The 22094-nt window shown below is 42.6% G+C and overlaps 1 protein-coding gene across 7 annotated transcripts in view; it reads right to left on the bottom strand.

Moving 5' to 3' along the window:
- JADE1 (jade family PHD finger 1) overlaps positions 1-22094 on the bottom strand; it is a 58914-nt gene that overhangs the window by 19227 nt on the left and 17593 nt on the right. For 3 of the 7 annotated variants that reach the window (XM_035114057.3, XM_035114055.3, XM_088660314.1), the window contains exons 3-7: positions 14162-14244; positions 13989-14063; positions 8161-8318; positions 3876-4063; positions 2062-2273 (exon numbers count right to left, since the gene is read on the bottom strand). In XM_035114057.3, the coding sequence (XP_034969948.3) occupies positions 2062-2273; positions 3876-4063; positions 8161-8318; positions 13989-14063; positions 14162-14244 (716 nt within the window). The remainder of the gene's footprint in view (positions 1-2061; positions 2274-3875; positions 4064-8160; positions 8319-13988; positions 14064-14161; positions 14245-22094) is intronic. The other 4 variants (XM_088660315.1, XM_088660313.1, XM_088660316.1 and 1 more) reach the window with 2 other exon arrangements.

Consider the following 22094-nt stretch of genomic DNA (forward strand, 5'->3'; position numbering starts at 1 on the left):
GAAAATCTGATAGATTCAAAAACTGCCATATAAATTATCTTCTGCACCAAAAAGTATTTGTCATTTCTGCTGTGTTGCATGGGATGCCTTATTCACTTCCAACCATGTTCATTATAAATGAAAGTGCCCCACATTCCACATATACTGAACACGCTTGTTATTGGCATGGCTATATATGCCAGACAAAAAGATGGTGATCTTTATCAAAAAGTAGACTATGACAGCAAATAAGAGCAGATCCAATGATCTGTCTGTGGGTCTGGGACATTTTTGAATAGATTAAATTGAAAGATGAATAAAATGAGGATGACAGCTCCACATTCCCCTATGCAAACAGACTGTCTGCCTACTTGCGTGATACATTTTATTTATTGATCATCTCAAGAAATGAGCTGCCTACAGAAGCTTTCCCATATATGTATTTGGATGGTGCAACATTACTACTGGGAGCTGCTAGCTGTTGATACATGACTAGCACCGGACTGAGCCCTTATGTTACTTTGGCTATGGTTACCCCCCTCCCCCAAAAAAGAGCAACAAACTAAGTGGCAGATTTTCCAAAGAACAGGAATATGTGGGAACCAAATTGATAGGTAATGTCAGAAACATGAGAGATGCTGGAAAATACATATGCTTATTGTTACATGAACCCAATGTGTTTTGGCCTAAGAGCTTATCTGTATAAAGTAGAACACTTACAAAAGTAGAAGACTTGCTAAACGACAAATGAAAAGCCTTGCAAGAGCATTTAAAATACAGTTATGCATAATTGTATAAACCTCGTTTTCAAGACAAATTAAGAGGTCAAAAACCATCCATTTCAAAGATCTTGAAGGGCAAAAGCTCTTAAGAAGCCCACCTCAAACTGCAGAACTAAATACTTGCAAGCAAACCCAGGTTTGTGAGAAATGAAAGCAAGCAGAAATCATCCACAAATTACCAATCACTTGATGCACTCCAATGATGTTTTTGAGCAGTTAGGAAAGGATGTTTGTATGAGCTATAAGATATGGCTGGTTCTACTTAAAATAGGTTTTCTTTCTGTTAATTTGACTTGAAAATGAGGTTTCAATGACATATTGTATTTTAAAAGCTTTTTAAAGGCTTTTTATGTGTGGTTTAGCAACAGATAAGCCCTTGAAGAAAGCACTGAAGCTGAAACATGTCAGGCTAATTTAACAACAAACATGCATTCTTTACAGTATCTTTAAGGTTCATTTCTCTTTTCTGTTTACACTATTGGATGCATCCTGTTTTTTTCTGTACAAAGAAGAAGAAGAAGAAGAAGAAGAAGAAGAAGAAGAAGAAGAAGAAGAAGAAGAAGAAGAAGAAGAAGAAGAAGAAGAAGAAGAAGAAGAAGAAGAAGAAGAAGAAGAAGAAGAAGAAGAAGAAGAAGAACAACAACAACAACAACAACAACAACAACAACAACAACAACAACACTGGTTGGTTCCCAGCATAAAAATACAAAATGAAAACTAAAAATACATAATAAAACAAAAACAAACCAATAACCCCCCCCCTCCCACAAAGACATTTAAAGGCCCTTAGAATGTTAATCAGCCAAAGGCTTGGTTACAGAGAAAGGTTTTTGCCAGGCACCTAAAGATATGTAATGAAGGTGCCAGGCAAGCCTCCCTCGGGTGCACATTCCACAAATGGGAAACCACCACAGAAAAAGCCCGTGCTCCAGTTGTCGTCCTTCAGACCTCTCATGGAGAAGGCACACAAAAAAACATGAGATATCTAGGGTTCAGATGTATGCAAAGAAGCAAAATGTCACTTAGACATGCAAGAAACCAAAGCTAATGATTTTAAAATCCAGAAACCCATTAAAATGGGGCAACTTAACCATCCTATCTGAATTTTCTGTGATCTTATGACATCACCTCTCTACGGATCCCTGTTCCTTTGCCTCAATATATGCTTCCACCTACTATTAACCATACATCCTAAAAAAGCACCCAAGGCTTATGAAATCCTCATCACCTCCTTCTTACCACGGTGAAATCTAAACAAACTACTCTCAATTCCAATTATTATTGCATCTGGCTGCTGTACCTGATGAACGCAAATATTGCATTTGTCACAGAACACCATCTCATTGCCATCTTCACCATCTGGAGACTGGCAAACGTCACAGACAACATCCTCATCATACTCAATTCCAAGCCCTTCCTCAGTCTCGATAGCATGATTCATGTTGTCATAGCATCGCTGTTCAAATTCTTCCATAACTCTCTCCATGGTGTATTCATCCAGTTCAGGCATCCCTGGGAAATCAATCCAATGATGTTTGCTTTTAATATAACAGAGACATTGAGGGACACAGCTTCTTCTATCAATCTACAAATAACCAGATCACTCTATTAACATTGAATGACTGACCTTATTTACAATTTCACATACTGTACCTTCAAAATAATCTGCTGAAAGGCATCCATTAGATAACAATAACAAAAGCCAAGAAAAAGTGTGCATCAATACAATGCAGTTCTTGTTTATTGCCAGTAATCCAAACCACACATACTGGACAAAACAAAACTTTAAAACCAAGCGTAGCATATTGATTTGGTCAAAGGCCTGGAAACAATGCCTTATGAGGAACGGCTTAGGGAGCTGGGTATGTTTAGCCTGGAGAAGAGAAGGTTAAGGGGTGATATGATAGCCATGTTCAAATATATAAAATGATGTCATATAGAGGAGGGAGAGAGATTGTTTTCTGCTGCTCCAGAGAAGCGGACATGGAGCAATGGATTCAAACTACAAGAAAGAAGATTCCACCTGAACATTAGGAAGAACTTTCTGACAGTAAGAGCTGTTCAGCAGTGGAATTTGCTACCAAGGAGTGTGGTGGAGTCTCCTTCTTCGGAGGTCTTTAAGCAGAGGCTTGACAGGCATATGTCTAGAATGCTTTGATGGTGTTTCCTGCTTGGCAGGTGGTTGGACTGGATGGCCCTTGTGGTCTCTTCCAACTCTATTATTCTATGATTTTGCAGTGGATGGTTGAAAATCTCATACAAATGTTTTATTTCAATGTATTCAGCTTTTTAAAGAGCCAACTGCTCCTGGGGCTATTTTGCCAACTATTACTACGTTTTTATAAGGCTCTCTGCAGAACTGCACACCTTTATAAGGGGTAAAATATTCATTTTGTAAGGGAACATACTGCTCTTCACTTTAGACCATTTGTCTAATTTTAGCCATTTCACAGTTGACTCTTAAGCCTTCTTAATTTAAATGTCTTTAAAACAATTCCAGATGCTTTTTGAAAGACTATTTGGTTTCAACAATGAATTGCTACTACAGAATAAAATGTAACAGACATTAAAATAAAATAAATGGATGAAACAATTGTCAGAAGTCCAAGACAGTGTTGCCATTAGTTAGCAGGGCCAAGAGCTGAATGTCACTATAGCGGTTCCAAGTTTTTTTCCGTCAGTTCTAGGGAAACCTGAAGGGTTTGGAAGCTAACGAAGTCCCTGAACAACAACGGACAGTTTCAAAAATATCGTTCACTTTTCTATTAATACATTTAAAGATAAGATGGAATTGGCTTTCCTGACACATTTCCTTTTTCCACTTCCTTCACATTAATCTAGGAATTAGAGCTTTGAGATGACTGTTGCCACCCAACAAAAATAGTGTTGACATTTGTGCTGTTTTTCTCTCCCCTCAGTTCTCCACACCCCTCTCCTCCACATGCAGGAATATACAACTTGCTTCTGAGCATTCCTAGCCTTCTCCTTTTCTCTCTGGAAGCTTCAACGTGTACCATATGAATTGGCAGCTGCACTACAACCACCCCAGACTGCTCCCTGTCACTTGTCTCACAGCTCAGCCAAAAGTTGGCCGTAACTGGATGTTGCACTCACCCATATCTTTGAATTCTTCATTAGCCAGTTCCAACCATGCTGCATCCATGAAATTAAGGTCATAGCGACAGACGCTCTCTGCCAAGGTCCGAATGTCGACGTAGCCAAGCTCAGGGGGCTCAGAACCTGAAGAAAGGATGTACTTCCGAGGTCTTGTAAATATGACTGCTTTTGTCTCAGATACAACCCTGCAAGTGTAGCGAACAGGAGGTGTTAATTACACCAGGTTGCAATCCTCCTTAAAGTGGTGAAACCTTCATTCTCCGATGCAATTACTGCCAGAAGCTTCAAATTGCTATGCAGCAAAATAACGGTAATAATAAAATAACAACAACAGAAAAAGATCATCTGCCAATATTGTAGCACCAGAGGGATGCACGTCTGCAGAAATAAAAATACATAAATTTTATTATTTATTGAAAGCATCTATATCCTATTTTTTCCATTTAAAATTACCCTCGTTACCTTACAACATACCATATTTATGATAATCTAATGCGCCATCGAATCTAATGCACACCTCAATTTTCAAAATCTTGAAACCAAAAGGATATTTGCTGGCCCTAATTTTTGTGATATAATTTGGCCCCAAAAGGTGTGCATTACATTAGAATAAATACGGTATTTAAATTGACACCAGAGTCTGAATAATAAATACATACACAAGAAAAATTAACACAAAAATGATGCTCGTTTAAAAAACAACAACTAATTGCAGCACACAAATATGGAGGAAGAAACATCACTCAAACAGCACACCAGATCATGTAAATTACAACCGAGTTATTCTATTATTCTAGAAACTACAAAGATAGTATTGTAATCCATGTACTGAGAGAGTGCATGGTCAGTAGATGATAGATGTTCTGGGCGTGTAAAAAAACAGTCAATGTTTCTCCATCTTCTGCTGTCCACACTGAAGCAGCACAGAGTGACAAAAGGTGTAAAAATGCAAGTCATAGTTCTCACACAAGGATTCCCATGAAATCAATAGATTTCCTCCTTCCCACCCTGACCAAATTGCACCCAATGGAGAGGAAAAGTTGGGTGAGGAATTGGAAGGTGTGAGTTGACCTCCCATTTCTTCCAGCAGTCTGTTGTACTGTTTATGCCAGTGATGGCGAACCTATGACATGCGTGTCAGATGTGACACGCAGCGCCTTCACTGCTGGCACGCGCCCCATCGGCCCATTCACGCTGTTGTTGTTGCCCCCCCCCATTTGTTCTCCCGCTCCTCCTCACGCTACAGATTGTCTCTGCTGTTAAAACCTGGATCCTTTTTGTTGCTGTTGTTGTTGTTGGTAGCTAGAGATTGGTTTTTTAACCCTTTCTGTGCTGTTTTTTCTGGCGCTTTGGCAGACCATGATTGGGTGTAACAGCGTTCATTTTTTAACCTGTTCTGTGCTGGTGTTTTTGGCGCTTTAGCAGACTATGACGGTGCTGCGTGTTACTTCCAGCGAAGGTATTATTTGTCATTTATTTCTGTTCTCTTCCCCCCCCCCCAAAAAAAGAGCAGCAGCTTTAGGGCATCCCTCCCAAAAAAAGCAAAGCAACTTTTGCCCCCCCTAAAAAACCTCCAAAACTTTGGTCAGCAGCTCCCCCCAAACTCAACAACTCTGGGCACTTTGTAATAAATAAGGGTTTTTTGGTTTGGTTAAATAATTAGTTTTTGGTTTATTAAATACAGTTATATATTACAATTATACATTTTTGTTATTTAAACTATAAATATCGTGAAATTATGGGTTTTTTTCTCGAAGTGACACACCACCAGAGTTATGCTCAGTTTTTCCAGCGAAATTTGACACACCAAGCTCAAAAGGTTGCCCATCACTGGTTTATGCACTGTGCCAGGTGAGAGAACAACAAGATTATATTCAGCCTGTAGGAATTATCCATATGTGGATGCCTATACATGGAACTGTATAGGCATCTACATATTCTGTATGTTGACTTTATGGATCTGCCACAAGCCCCAAAGTTCAACAAAAGGTAAGAACACTAAATAACCTGTGTCCTGTCCTGGAAATTTAGGAATTGTCTTCTGTAGTTATACTATTGTGACAGGAAGAAGATGTCATGCAAAGATGAAAGTGTAAAAATAGGAAAATGGGGGATACAACACAGTCAAAACAGCAATGGGTTCTTAAATGTACTGCTGCGGTTAAAATGAATATTTTAATGAATGTTTATAAGCCACTCTCTTTCTGCATGAATCTAAACTGGGGATGGGGAACCTGTGCCCTTCAGGTGTGGCTAGACTACAACTCCCACCATTCCTGCCCACTGGCAATGCTGGCTGATGGGAGATAAGAATCACAGGTTCTCCACCTCTGACCTAAATTAAAAGCATCAGATTTACACTGCTTGGGAAAAGATGTTGATATGACCAAAACTGGGTTTAGAATACAGGCCATGCTGCATTTTTAGCATTAATTATGCAATCACAGATCTACTTCGTAACACAAGACTGCATTTCGAAGTTGGAGGCTAACGGAGGCTGAAGTCACATGAAAGAATCATGGGGCAATACTCATGACAGGAACAAGGGCTAGAGGTTATAGACAAAAAATTCCATAGTCATCTGGAATTTTTCACAAAGAAACTTTCAGAAAGAAACCCAGTGCCTGCTCTGAGTTAAGGCCAGGTTGGAGCAACTGTGACCCCCCCCCTCAACATGTTTTTCGTCTACCATCAGCCCCAGCCAACATAGTCAGGGATGGTGGGAATTTAACAATGGGAGGATGCTTCCATATTCTTTATGTCTAGGTTCAGTGGTGAAACATTTAGCCCTCTGGACTTTGAATGCAGAAATCTGAACTGGGGCTTTGTGTGTGGGTCTTCAAATACAGAAGGTCCCAGGTTCAATTTCCAGCATCTCCAGTTAAAAGAAATCAGATAAAATGTGGTGGGAAAGACCTCTTCCTAAGAACTTGGAGAACTGCTGTCAGTCAAGAGTGACAATACTGGGTGAGAGAGACAGAAGGGCAAGGAGTCTCATTTGGTATAAGCCAGCTTTGTTCACTCGCTACTTAAACAAATTGTACAAAGCAGGCAAATCTGTACCAATGTACGCACTTTCTAATGTGACTTCATTTGGGCTAGACATTCAAGAATTTAGAATTTTGCATAGCATCTGTTGTTGCTGTAATTGGTTCAAATGACTAGATCACAGGGAGTTCTGAAAATTAGACTTAGTGCAGGTCACTCATCATGATCACCAGAAGTAAAATCTAGCCTTGTAAACATGCCATAAAAAAATTATCAACATTTTACCGGTGCTTGCTGGCATTCCTTAGCAACAATGAGAGCTAAAACCCTGCTGCATTTTAAAGAAAGCCAAAATCACAATGATTCTCAAAAAGGATGTATTAACAAAAATATATCCATGGAACTGTTTGTGCAGTTCATACCACATCCTAGCCAGAGTCACTGATGACTGCTCCACTTCCAGATTTTTCTTGGGGGAGGGGGGATAGGTGACACAAGAGAAGCAAGTAACTCATTAAAGTGTTGTGATTTCTTTTCTGGAATGTCTGAGTAGGCAGTGCACACAACATTGGATCTGCTCACAAGGAAGGGCTACAACAAATGTTCTATGAGGAAGAACTCATTTTCAAATAGGAAACAGGAGTCCTCCTTCTGCCAGCATGTATTGTTGCAAGTAAGCACTCAGTCTGGCTTGTGATGTCCTTAATTCACGAGTACAGCCGCTGGTGGGAAAGGCTTGACTTTCATCTACAGCAATTTGCTGGGGCAAAATCAGTTGGCTAGGAAGGGTAACAAGGGACCCAGGTGGCGCTGTGGTTAAACCACTCAGCCTAGGGCTTGCTGATCAGAAGGTCGGCGGTTCGAATCCCTGTGACGGGGTGAGCTCCCGTTGCTTGGTCCCAGCTCCTGCCAACCTAGCAGTTCGAAAGCACGTCAAAATGCAAGTAGATAAATAGGAACCGCTACTGCGGGAAGGTAAACGGCGTTTCCATGTGCTGCTCTGGTTTGCCAGAAGCGGCTTTGTCATGCTGGCCACATGACCTGGAAGCTATACGCCGGCTCCCTCGGCCAATAATGCGAGATGAGCGCGCAACCCCAGAGTCGGTCACGACTGGACCTAATTGTCAGGGTTCCCTTTACCTTCCCTTTACCTAGGAAGGGTAACGTTTTGATCAGCAGAATGGAACCCAAGTTATCAGGTGATCTGCTTTTCAGTAAGCAACCCAACAGGCTGCTGAAAGGTGATGCTGATAGGACAGCTGTTTTGTTTCCTAATGGGTTCACTAAGCTATACCTGGCTACTGGCTCTGGAATGGTCCCCGGACTGACTGGCACCTGAACGCCTTTCTCCCATTCCTGTCTCCAAGGGTCTGCCAGCACATAGTACTCATCAGGGTTCAGCTGGTAGGAATCAGGCAGCTTCATGGCAGTGATCAGGTCTGTTCTAAATACCTGCAAAGAAAGGAAGTGAGAATGGGGGAGGGATGAGACACTGATATTTGATATTTATACTCTATGATTCACAGCTCCTGGGTAACCATGGAGCACGGTGCACAACAAGGTCACCAACATTGCCAATTAAGAGGCCAGAAAGTTAAACCACATCAGCATGCTGAAACAGAGAACTGAAAAATACAGTTTGGACTTGGGGCCCATAGTTCAAGTTGCCTATGTCAAATCAAATCACATGACACAAGCAAATGGGCAAACAGTTATCGTCAATTTCAACAGGAAGTGCAAAAATTCCAAATATCCCTAAATATAACCCCAACACAAGGAGTTGTATCCCAAGATGAGATAGCCTAATTCTTTCCCTTGTGAAGCTTACTGATATCTGTACATCTAGTGGCTAAAAAGGGAAAAGAGGGGGAAATAGGTAATTTCAGCATCTCTTGTTTACTGGGATCCTCATTTCAAGAGATGTCCCATACTTCACATGTTCAGAGCCCAGAGATGATATTTCAGTATCCAAGTGTTACAGCATCTTTACACTCTGCATCTTCAATATCCCAGGCCCAATCCCCAACACATGTAGATCAAATAAATCTGCCACAGCTACCAGTCAGGACTAGGGCTATGCAATAAATCACCATATCATTGAATACAGTATCGAAATAACATTGTGATAAGTGTTTCAACAAGGCAGAGAATTGACAGCTTCCCAGGGGGTAGCTCAGCCGAACCATACTTTACAGATACTTTGCAAGCACTTTGTCTCCTGCTTTGTTTGGTCTCTCCCTCCTACCAATAAGAAATGATTATAAGTCCTCACACAAACCAGCAAAGTCTTTCAGCTTCAACCATATCTTTCCACTTAAGAGCTCAACTAATTATGCAGAGCTGGCTAACAATCCAGGAGGGAGCAGAGCCAGCAAGGCATTCAACTCTGCTCTCCGTGCGCATGCTCAGTGAGACACATGAGTGGCATTTATGAGTAGAACTCAAGGGGAGGCACCTTCCTACAAAGTACACCCTATCAGATGTTGATTAACATGTAAAAAAAAAGTCACAACCTAAGACCACATCACCAGTTGCATTTCAATTCACTCCTATGTGGCACAGCTGGTAACAGCAAGACTTGCACCCATTCTAACAGATATAATAAGGCAGAGTCTAAATCTGCACCAATGATCATGAAAGTAGCATCTCTGCAGAATCTCAGCCACCATGAAAATGAAACTCAGGAGGATACAGGATACGAGCAGGTCACAATGCATGTCAGATGAACAACCATGTACATCCATTTAAGAATCAACACCACAAAAAATGCTGTAGACCCAGGACATGCTACATATACTGGGTCTCATAGTTTAAACCAAAATATCAGCCAGGAAAGTTCATAGCCAATATATCTCCAATGCTTACCACTAGAAGCAACATCTGCCATCCAGATTTACAACTGTTTGTAGCTATGGTTCAAACTGTGCTTTGAACGTGAATGATTTCTGAAACTAGTAAAACATCTTGGGAAGTTGTAGGAAGTTATCAGCCACAAGCAAGCAGGGAAAGGGTCCCTAACCCAACATGTGTCATGAGTTAGAGCCATACATCTTTGCGGAAAGCAGTTGCCTGTGTGCAATGCAATCTGATTTGTCACTGCTCATCAGCAAAATACAAACCATGAAGTGGCAGGCTTCAAAAGAGCAAGGCTTTGCATGCCTAAGCACCTTCCAGATCTCTTATTGCGCTTCTGCTATTACAAAGTAACAAGGATCATTCATGCTTAGCACCTCATCTTCAAATCTCTATATTAACTGCCACATGCCAACAGAAGGGTATTTATCTGGAGTTTTAAAGGTGCTGGGGCAGGATGGAGGAAGAAGTGAGGCCAGATGGTTTTGCTACAAACAGTGACTAAATCAGTCCATGCAGTACCAGCAAGACCTCTAAAATATTCTGTCTGAAGACTCATCAGTTTATGGCCAGTGCAGTCAGCAAGGCACACAGCCAGCACCACTCCACACTCTTATAAAGCGGAAACAGGTTGACCAGGAAGCTCTCTCTCTCTCTCTCTCTCTCTCTCTCTCTCTCTCTCTCTCTCTCCCTCTCCCTCTCCCTCTCCCTCTCCCTCTCCCTCTTGTTCTTTCTCTCTGTGTGTGTGACACAAAATAATATTGTTTACCTGGCAGAAATCCTCAAACCACTTGTCGTGTATTAATCGCAGTGCTTTACTGGGACTGACGAAGACTACATGCTTTGAGGATTGCTGCATTTTCCAAACACTGCTAGCAGTGATGTAAAATATATTTCACGTGAACCACCCAATTCACCAATTGGGTTTTCTATACTCTATGTAGTGAGCCTTCCCACATTTTGCCCTTTCAGAGTTTTCCACCAGACTAGAGAGTTGCAAATTGTACAGTCTTGCTAAGTATAAAGTTAAACATTGTTCAAATCACCATGGGTGTAACCAAAATGGAAAGGGGGGGTGATTTTTTATTTTAAAAAGTAGATTTAGTCAGGAATTTGGACAGATTAAAACAGGGATATAAAAAGGTATCACAGAGTCTGATACAACTCAAATGATGGTGTACAGGCTACTGAGCCACCCACACAGGAGTGATGGGAAATGGTTGACTCTGCCTTCTTGGCTAAATAGAAAGCATATTACATTTAGGTTGAGAAGGCACTCCTGACATACCAACAGCTCCTGTCTGTCCCCTGTGACCCACAACTGCATAGAGAGTGGGAGGGAGATTTCAGAATTTTTAACACCCTTTCTTTACCAAACAATAATTTTTGAAGAACTCAAGAGAAACAAAACCAAAAACAGAATGCTTAGGAAAAGAGGAATGTAAAGAAACATGGTGTTTTGGGGGGAAAATACTGCAGGAACTCTAAAAATGCTGCAAAATATCAAAAGCTACAGAATAATTTTATTCTTGTGTAGGGCTGGGCAATGTTGGGTTTTTAACGTCACAGTGTTTCACCAGTAAAACATCATGGTTGGGCGATATACTGCGATGCTGGAAAAAACTGCATTGGCTCCAGCCAGAGAGATGCTGGGTGAAACTGCCACAGCTCTCATCATGGGAGCTGAGGTGCTTTCACACCAGCACCTCACAGGATATGGCCAATACAGCTGGCCCCAGCCTGCTGCTCACCTAAGGCACCGGCCCCCAGCTGAGCGAGCCCTAAGCCCCTTGGTCAGACTCCACTGGCTCCTGCCCCCAGTGGAGTCAGCCCTGAGTCCCCTGCCGCTCATGCTGCGCCAGTACTGTCAACTTTCCCTTTTTTGCGGGAAATTCCCTCATTCAGCACCCTTACTTTCATATCCAGGAGTTGACAGCCTCATAGGATTCCTTACCTTCCAATCCGGGGGTTGACAGCAGCTGAGCAGCCCGGATCCCGCTCCTACTCATGTAGAAGCAGGAGCAGGGATCTCTCAGCTGGGGAGGGGGAGCACCATCCCACCACTGACTTGTGCAAGCCAATGGCGGGTCAGGGGCGCCATAAAACTGCTTGGCTGAGGTGAGGGCAGCAGCACGCTCTTCAAACAGGCAGTTTAAAGAAGTGAAGGAAGGAACAAGCTGCAGCAGCACCTCGCCAATTCAGTTTGATTCTCCCTCTGCCGGGGCAGAGTGTGATGGTGGTTTCATCAGCAGTATATCGCTGGTGAAGGTGAAACCGCCACCGCTTGTCCCACTGCCTCCAGCTCCCAGCTAGTTTGTTTGTCTCTCAAAGCATTGAAGGCAGAGGGACTCATGAGCGGTGGTGGTTTCACCGGTGATAGACCACTGAGTGAAGCGGTCATCACGGTCTCCCCCCACATACCGGTCCTGGGCAATATATTGATATATTGCCCATGCCTACTCTTGTGCCAGGGACAATATTTTAGACTAAAAAAACCCCTTATTTCAACTGCCTAGAGAAAAACAGGGTGTGAACGCCTGAGCTGAACATTTGTGATGAGTTGCTCTGGCCACAAAACAAAGGAGGATTCAATGGAACATCAAGGATATAATTTCCAAGAATCACTGCCTCGCACTGCCATTCCTGCTGCTCTGCAGATGCAAACCGCATGCCTAAATCCAGCATTGCAGAATTACTGACCTCCAACCCAGTGACTGGCACACAGTTCTTCAAATATAACTTTAAGAACTGGTGCTGAGTTTGCCTGCCTTTCCTCTTCCCACCTCATCTCTTACCCCTTTCATTTAGTGTCTTTCGAATTGTAAGCCTATAGACACAGACTGCATTCTTCACTGTTATTGATCTTACGTATGCCACTCTTCGAGCCTTTTTACGCAAAGGTAGGGGTAAAATGCTTTAAATAAATATAGGGAGCTTTGAAAGTGACATATTGCTGTTAGAATATTAAAATATTCATAATAGCATTCAGTACCAATTCAATTAATATAAAAACAGACATGCTACAAGGAGGTAGATGTGGAGAAAGAAAGCTACTTGGAAATGGGAAACATACAGGAACACACACATATCCAATATCTAATTATAAGCATGGGAGGTCCATCAGCAACTGCTTTCCTATTCATTTCAGTGAAAGAAGCAGGCCTGTGCAGGCATTCATTTACATCATGAGTTGGGAACCTCTAGCCCATAGGCACATCTTTAGCCCACAAGGCCATTTTCCCAAAACCATACCCAGCTGCCAACTACTTCCCCTGCATGGAATGTGCTGGTGAAGCAGCCCCCTATGGACAGCAGGAATGAACTCTGCTCACTAGCTGATGAGCAGAGAGTTCATTTCTGATCTCCATAGGGGGCTGCTTCACCAGCACATTCCATGCAACCCTGCTTGGTGCTGCTTTCTAGCATGTTCCTTGTAAGGAATGCACTGGGGAAGCAGAACCCTCCCCACACCCTGCAAGTCAACTCTGAGAGGCAAGCAGGAAAGCCCATATTTCAGCCACCTGACCTCACCATGATGTAAGATGTTAAGTGGGTGGTTCCACTCACATGTTAAAGTTGGCACATGGGCTGAGGGGGAGGGCAATAAAGATCTGGCACACTGTGTCAAAAAGGTTCCACTTCTCCAATCTACATGCATGGAATTGCTTCTACTACCAGAACAAAAGAGGCAACCCATACATATTAATTCACTTGGCCAAAGGATTATACTGTCCACAGTCATGAGCATGAACAAGCGAGGGATAAAGATTTTAGAAACCTGCCAGGGCAAGACCCCGAACATGAACATATAAGATATCTGGTTATGATGAACCAGACAGTCTTCTTAATAAGTTCAACCTACAAAGAATATCCCTTTTCTTCTAGTTTCATATTTGGCTCAAAGGACATCTGCCAATTTGTAAGGCGTGCAACAGATTGCACTTGGTGATCCATCATAAAAGTTCAAACTGATTTGTATTTCCTCCTTTGATCTGTTCTCAAAGCAATGCAGATGAAGCACTCAAGGAGACAAAGTTTTCTGGTTTGACTGCTTTGTTGAACAAGGACTATTACTCGTAAGTGCCACGTAATGGTTAGGAAACTAAGGAAACACTCCTAGGTACACATTTTTCACTGTTCACCACAAATAATAATAATAATAAAACATATTCCCCGATATATATTTTGAAAAGGAAAAGGACTATTTTAAAAAAAAACTAGGTTGGGTTGGTGCCAAACTAACCCAATATTCATGGCTAAATAACTAACTTGATGCTGGCAGGGACTGTGGCAGCAGCTGAGCTCCCTGATCTCCTGGCCAGAAGAAAGGTTGCTGGGTGCCAGCTGAGACGGAGCAGAAAAAGGAAAGAAAAAGAAGTATTAGGAAAAGGAGACACATCTGTGTTTCAGCAAGATGCAAGAGCATTTAATCAAGAGAATACCTCTGATGGTTTCCGATCTTCGTGCTTAGAGCATGAACTTCTCCGATGCTGAGACCTAGAATGCTGGGACCAGGTTGACAAGCCTAGAAGAGGAAAAGAAACATGGAACTGAGAACAATGGTTATTTTGGCCCAAAAGGGGTCTCTATCATCACCATCAATTTATTTATACCGTCTTTTTTTCTCTGGCAGGATGCAGGACTCAGGGTAGCCTTTGCTCATCCCTCTTTCACATAAGCTGTCTAAGCCAACTTCAGTGGGAACCAGTGTGGTTAGAGTGTATGAGGTTTACTGAGTAGCCTTGGACCAGTCTCTCTCTCTCTCTCTGTAAGCCTCACATACATCATCAAAGGGTGGTTGGGAGTTTATTAACGGAAGGAGAAAAACTATGGCTGCTGCCTTGAATTCCTTGGAAGAAAGGAGGGAAATAAATGTCATGAAATAAATAAATAAAAATAAATAGTTCACTATGGCAAGCAAGAGCTACACTTTCATTCCACTCCTTGGTCTATATGTCATAATGAACGTGTGGGAGGAAAACTGCTGGCTCAGTTTAAGGTCCCTGTGATCATTCAATATACAGTAATAGTTCCATCTTCATATAAATTAATACAATTAATACAACAGTAGGCACCAACTGTAGCAAGTGACTTGCAGCTGTTCTTCAGGTTTTTCTCCACACCCTCATGGAAAACATGCTATTGAAAAGTTAGGTACAGTACTCTACAGATGCAGTTGATCTTACAAAAAGGGTCATATTACATTAAAAAACAGAGTTGTTCAGAAACCATTATCCTGTACCAATCTTTTATATCTTTTCCCTTTGTCAAGATATTATGCCCCAAATTATCTGGACAAATTTATTTTTATTATGTGCATCTCCATATATTTTTGTTTGTTCTTGGTCTATATTCATGATTGTACCAACTAGAAAAAGTGCTGTCAAAATTGTTACCAGCAGAATCCATGGTTGTTCTGTCTGTCCATGCATGTGTGTAAGTATACCATCAAAGTTCCGACTGTGTGCACAGAGAGCCAAACCTTTTGTCCACCAGCCAAGAAATGAAGCAAAATAATGTTCTGTAAGTTACCAGATGCTGGGACAAGTGGTGGGGCATTACCATCTCCAACATGGGAACTACCCAAAGTTATCTGCTGTCTGTGGCAGGGGCTGCACTAGACAGGCCTTTTGAGTAATACGTATGTTTTTTATTAAACAAAATAAAAAATAGAGTAAATAAATGGTGAGGGGGGGAGCTGCTCACTGAGGAGGCTAAATGAAGGAGCTGCTGACTGAGCAGGCTAAAAATTAAAATAGTAATAAATCAAACAGATGTACTGAGGCTATTATTCTGCCTAGTAATGGCTGAATGCAACTAAACTGTATTATTTTTGTAGGATTTGATATTCCACTATCAAAGTAGGAAGAAGATTAGATGATGGTATGCATTTCATTATTTTATTTAAAACAAGTAATGATAAGCATGTGCATATTAGGAGGGGAGAATGGCATGTCTCAAATTGAGTAATGATGTAAACACTGCAATGTGCTTTTTTAAAGCAGAATTAAACCCAGTTCTTATGATTACCAACCTTCTGTCATTTTCTTACTGTGTTAGGAACTGCATTCATTTTAATATGTTTGCAGTCCTTCCCGACAGTAGATAGAAAAGCAAACAGGAGGAAATAGTTCAGGAAGGGTGACAATATTTGTTGCTTAGTTTAGGCCAGGCACAAGGAACTTCTGGCCCCCAGGCCAATCTTGGGCCTGCCAGGGGTACTAATTTGAACTATGAGGTTGCTTTCATCAGCCATGCCCACCTGCCCTACAGACCTGCTGCTGCAAAGGAACAATTGGCAGGGTTTGAGCACACTCCTGAATGCTCCTATGTAGGCCCCCTTTTACTTTTATTTGGCTCCCTGTGCAAGCCCCCTGGGATCAGCACAACTCAGAAGTTCCCAATCATAGATTCCAAATGGAGTCAATCCCGGTCACAAGCAGGGCTCACATTCTTCATTTGCATCTCCAGATTGAATTCAAGTGCTCTCTAAATGGGCACATCCAATTATTTCCTGTGCAATTGTCACCTGGCATCATGGTGTCCTCAGGTGGGTTCAAGCCTTCCTTCCTCTCAGTGTTTTCAGGAAAGGCTGCTTTATTAAAATGAAATATTTCAACAACAACAAAAAATTCAAACAAGATAGCAGTGCTGATGCCACTCAAAATATTTTTTTTTAAAAAAAGTCCGCTTACGTATTTGCTAACTCTGCTAAGACAAATCATCTCCATAGCACTAAGATTATGCAAACTAGGTCACAAAGTCCAACAGTCACCACATTAAAAGAAAACTCATTATCAGGAAGTCAAAATACTGGGGGGTTGTGTAAAATGGTTAAATACTTGGATAGAATGATATTTCTCAATTCAGCACACATGTCTATTGTTGAGTATCATCACTCTGCCCATTATGTGTTCCAAGTGTTCTGCATATATTGGCGTATACACATTTTCCCCAAGGACAGGTGAGGCGGAAAGAGACAGAGAGACACAGAGAATCTGACATTTTAAAAATGAGTAAGTCCCCATGAGCTGCCAGAGCATATCCGGTGTCCCAGGGAGCACGCCCAGCCACCAATATGCTACGCTGCGTGGCATAAGATTAGCTACAGAGTGCATAATGCAGAACAGTGTTGTAAAACCAGCTGCAGAGCACCCAGCTGTGTCCCAGGAGAGCTCCAGGCTGCTATCATTTCATTGACACTTCAAAGCCTGAGCCCCTCTTGGAGGCTGCACAGAGTCTTCCCCACTGTAAATACAATGCTTCTACACTGCAAAATCAGACAGCACAACAGAGTTTCCAACATAGAGAGGCATGCCTAGCTGCTGATCCTGCTCAGTGCTGGTATTTCCATCTGCCGAGACTCACTCTGGGCTCTGTTTGAGCAAGAGTGGGCACAGTTGCCAACAGCACAATTTGTTGGGAAACCATGCAGCTGGAGCAGAAAATGGAAGTGGTTAGAACAGTCTGAGCTGCCAGCCCATCATCATAAAACCTTATTTCAGACTTCCTTCTCAGCCTGCCAAGATCATGGAATCTCAGACAATCTAGCCACCAGTCCCACGCAATGCAGCCGCAGTCAGAGGGCAAACTCTGTGCAGAAAATTGCCTGCAAAACAAGCAATTCTGAACCACCACCCTCTCCCCCCGGAAAAAAACAACATGGAATGTATGGCATTAAAGCACCATAAATTACGGTTAGTATTCTACTTTATTACAGCTATAACTGCAGGTGCATTGTCTTCAGATTATATCCAATACACTATTGTATCCAAAGCTGGAACAGTGTGGAAGGTTAAGGGTGATGCAGGAGAATTCACAAAAATCACCTCTCCACTTTCCTTCTGGATCGAAGAGCTTTCTGTAAGGGAAAGGACAGCACTGGATACAACCCGTTGGGTCTAACAAGGCACGGTATCTTCTGACATTATCACTGCTGGTATATCTGCTGGTCAATTAGCTTTCTCTAATGCAGTGTATAGCAACAATACTATTCTTTATCTGATCATTCTGGCAAGAAAAGATAACCCCACCTTGCAACTAATCCATAAATGACACTTACCCAGGAAAAACCCTCTACTAGTCTGCCTGCTAACACATAACTTTATTAGATGTTTGTGGCTCATTGATCACCTTAAAGGAAATGGAACCCACCCTTTTCCGATTTATAAAAACTTCCCTATGTCAGCGTTTCTCAACCGCTGTTTCGTGGCACACTAGTGTGCCGCGAGACGCTGGCTGGTGTGCCGCGACGAGAAGGGTGATTTGCATTGTCACGTGCCTGGCGGCCGCCAATAACCAACGCTGACCCGCCGGAAAGCAATATTTCTCCTCCTCTTTCCCAAAGCTCAGTGCAAACGAGCCTAGCGGCCACCAATACACAGCGCTGACCCGCCAGAAAGCAATATTTGGCAAGTGTTTCTTACAGTCATAATTATAATATAGGGCGGCACAGAGTTAATTTTTTTAACTTTTTTAATGGTGGTGTGCCTCGTGATTTTTTTCACGGAACAAGTGTGCTGTGGCCCAAAAAAGGTTGAGAAACACTGCCCTATGTGGTTTTCAGGAGGAGATTCTAACTTGCTACAAGCAACCAGGAAAATGGGTCAACATTTTTAAGATCCTAGCAACAACAGAAAAGGTACACACTTCCTATTTTAATTTATCCCTATATACCTTCTTTTGTACTTATCCAACATGTTAACCATGAATACCAAAAGTGCATGCTAAGAGTTTGTGGCAAGACAGTAGGCAAAGCTTCACTGCTCTACAGCTAATCCAATATGCCAAAGATAGTCAACATCATATGTGGCTGTTCAATAATTATATTGCAGCTCTGGGCAATTCAATAAGAAAGTAATACAGTATTACAGTCACATCTATACAAATTAAAAACAGATATTTGTACTTGTTCCTTTAGGAACATAGGAAACTGATTTATACAGAGTCAGACCCTTGGGCTAGATGACTCTCCAGAATTTTAGGGAAGGCTCTTTTCCGGCTTCACCTGAAGATACCAGGGATTTAACCAGGGACCTTCCACATGCAAAGCAGATGCTCTAGCACTGAGCTACAGCTCTTCCCCTATGGCCTTTCCCTACCCACAGACAGATTCTGGAAGACAAGGTGATTTCACAATTAAGAACTTTTATTTTTAATACATCATTGTTTAATGCTTAAAAAAAAATCAAAGGAAGATTGCATCCAATGTGGCACTTCCATCTGTGGGTAGTTTGAAAGACAATTGTGAGACTTCTCAGGAGGAAGAGGAGGTAGCAGGAATGTGATGTGAAAGTGTCTCCAAGGCAGGGCTTCTTTTCAGTTCCAGCACCTCTCAGGTGAGCACCATTGCCATCAAAAGAGAACAAGGGAGGTGTTCATGGTGAGTTCCAGCACCTCTTTTTCTAGAAAAATAGCACTGCTCCAAGGTATGGGATCCCAGAGAAACCAGACGAAGAGAGAGATGAAGAAGCAGAGTCTGGATCTCAGACAAAGGAAGATTTCCACTGCAATTTAAAGGAAGGTAATTTTTGTCCATACTCACTATAGCTGACTGCTCTGGCGCCACCTCCCTACCTTCCACCCTACCAGTCCCAATGGGCACAAGCAACCACTGCAAGCCACACACTGAGAACTTGGGGAAAATATAAGGTACTCTCTCATATGCTGAAGGCATGGAAAGAGTGATAATTCTGCCATATCTTATGTTCTCCAAATCCCAGCACATATCCAAAGAAGTTCCATCTTCAGTTCTGTCAGAAATCAGGAAGGTAATTTTTCTGCTGGGGTTTATGAAGTTTTGAAAAACAGGCCTAGCTTTCTTTCTCCCTCTGGAGCATCTCATGGGATTTTGCCATTATTCTATGCTAAAGCTCAATATTTAACCATTAAGACATGGGTAGGCAAATTAAGGCCCAGGGGCTGGATCCAGCTCAGTCACCTTCTAAATCCAGCCTGCGGACAGTCTAGGAATCAGTGATTTTACATGAGTAGAATGTGTCCTTTTATTTAAAACTAGTGTCATTGAGCCCATTAAATAAACAGGCGCTAGAACATATGTGTGAGGAGCGGCGGGGCCGCAGCCTTCCCTCCCTCTGTGCGCTCGGCCACGGGGCGCGCCGGGAACGCAAGCAAACAAACTCGCTCTCCTGTCGTGCCCCGCGGCCGAGCGCACAGAGGGAGGGAAGGCCGCGGCCCCGCCGCTCCTCTCATGGGCCAGGGAGGGTTGTGAGGAGGAGGCGGAGGAGGTGGCGGTGGACCAAGATGGAGCTGCCGCTACGAAAAAGCCAGGATTTCGAGGGGTCTGTCGGTGGGAGGAGGAAGAAGAAGAGGACGGGGGAAGTATGGAGGATGGGGGGAGGGAGGACGGACTCTGGTCCCCGAGGCTCCGTTCGCAACCAGGCCCCTTTGTAGGAAGCGGACGTCCCCCTCCACACGCTTCCGTGGCTGTCAGCGCTCTCTCTGCCCTCTCAGGAAAGGTAGCCCTGAGGGCTAGGAAGGGAGGGAGAAGCTCGAGCGGATCCGGCTGCCGCTGCCTGGCGCTTCATTCGGCCGCCGCTGCCATCTTGTCTGTCTCTCTCGTGCCCTCATGCGCTCCAAGTGTCTCTGCGTTCCAAGTCACATCGGCTGCCCGTGGGGTACATGCGCAGTAGCGCAAACCCAGAGACACAGGGACTGGACGCAGAGACACTTGGACTTTATTATATAGGATGCATCTCTGGATTATTTGTGGGGCCTGCCTGGTGTTTTTACATGAGTAGAATGTGTGCTTTTATTTAAAATGAATCTCTGGGTTATTTGTGGGGCATAGGAATTCGTTCATCCCCCCCCCCAAAAAAAGATAGTCTGGCCCCCCACAAGGTCTGAGGGACAGTCTGGCCCCCTGCTGAAAAAGTTTGCTAACCACTGCATTAAGACATGTTGTATGAAAATGAATGCCTTGAAGTTAACAGTTTCCAAACTTCTTAGGGGTGAGGCATTCTGCCAGATTCCTTTTGGAAGCAGCTCACTCACTAACCACACTAGGAGGCACATGCTTAATTAACTCAACAAGAATACCTAGCTGTTTTTACTTGTCAAATGCTGGAGGGCCCTAAATACAAGGCTGGTTCTATCTTTATAGGAGAGATTACACTATCACAGTCATTAACAAGTTCAAAGCTTATACATCTTTGTACTCTTCAGACCAAACCCCAGACCTATGCAACTTCAGCAACAGTATTGTGATGTGATGTGCTCTCAAACAAGAGGGGATAGGGTCAGAGTAGTGTTGATCCCCACCTTATCCTTGTTGATCCCCACTCCCCCCACCATCACATTTCCTTTTTACTGAACTGCAATGCCTGCTTAGTGCTATTTCTGCTCTGTAATTCTACTGTGGCCTACACACAGACTCCCATTGCAGTAACATGAATATATTTCTAGTTTATTCAATCGTTTTGTATAGAATTTCACTATGTTCTGAACTTGCTTCTTTGTATTAAGCTAAACAAATTCCTTACCTTCTTCCACCAGGTATCACTAAACATGCTGTACTCACTCCCTTTGATCTTCTACGCAACATTTCACTTGATAAAATACATTTGGGATGGGCTTAGCACATTTTTTATCTGAGTGTGGTTAAAATTATGCAGAACTAGACTTTAGCACGATGCAAAAATACCTGGCTACAGAACACACTTTACTGAAAAGCTCCCAACCTCAGTATGAACAGTTTAAAAGCTAGGAGCTCACTCCCATTAAAGCCAATGGGGGTTTGCCAATTAGTTCAGTGAGAGCATTATTATACTCTAAAGCTGCAGGACCACAGAGTTCAGTGTGGCTTAAGAACATGAAGCATGCTAACAGTCAAGGAAGAGGGACGGGGACAAGGATGTATTATCAGGAAAGCAAGATTCATCTCAACTATTAAACTGCTTTCCCTGGTAATGGGATCTCACTTATTCTACCCCCTTGTTTTTCCTCTTTCCTATCTCTTTTGTCTTCTAAGGAATAGTGAGGCAGAAGACTGAAAAGAAAGGGGTGGGGGAGAGAAAAGGGGGTGGAATGAATGTTGCCAAAAAACTGACAAGTGTAGAAACAGAACAAAATAGAATCAGAAATGATACAAGAAAGCTCATACCAAAAAAATAAGCCATTCTAGGCTGATCTAACTGACAGTCCTGCTCCCAATATGTTACTTGGCAGGCAGTCTAGTTGAATTTAATAAACTTACTTCTAAGTGCGCATAGGATGGAGACCTGAAAAGCTATGGCTATCAAAAGGATAAAAAGCACAGCAAAACATTTAATTCATATAATCGGAAACATCTCAAGGAACATGGAATAGAGCTCTGAGGCTTTATCAAGCGCTGCAGCTCAGCTGGTGCAAATTTTT

Source organism: Zootoca vivipara, chromosome Z1, assembly GCF_965207765.1.
Source record: "Zootoca vivipara chromosome Z1, rZooViv2.hap1.1, whole genome shotgun sequence".
In the NCBI taxonomy this organism is placed as follows: domain Eukaryota; kingdom Metazoa; phylum Chordata; class Lepidosauria; order Squamata; family Lacertidae; genus Zootoca; species Zootoca vivipara.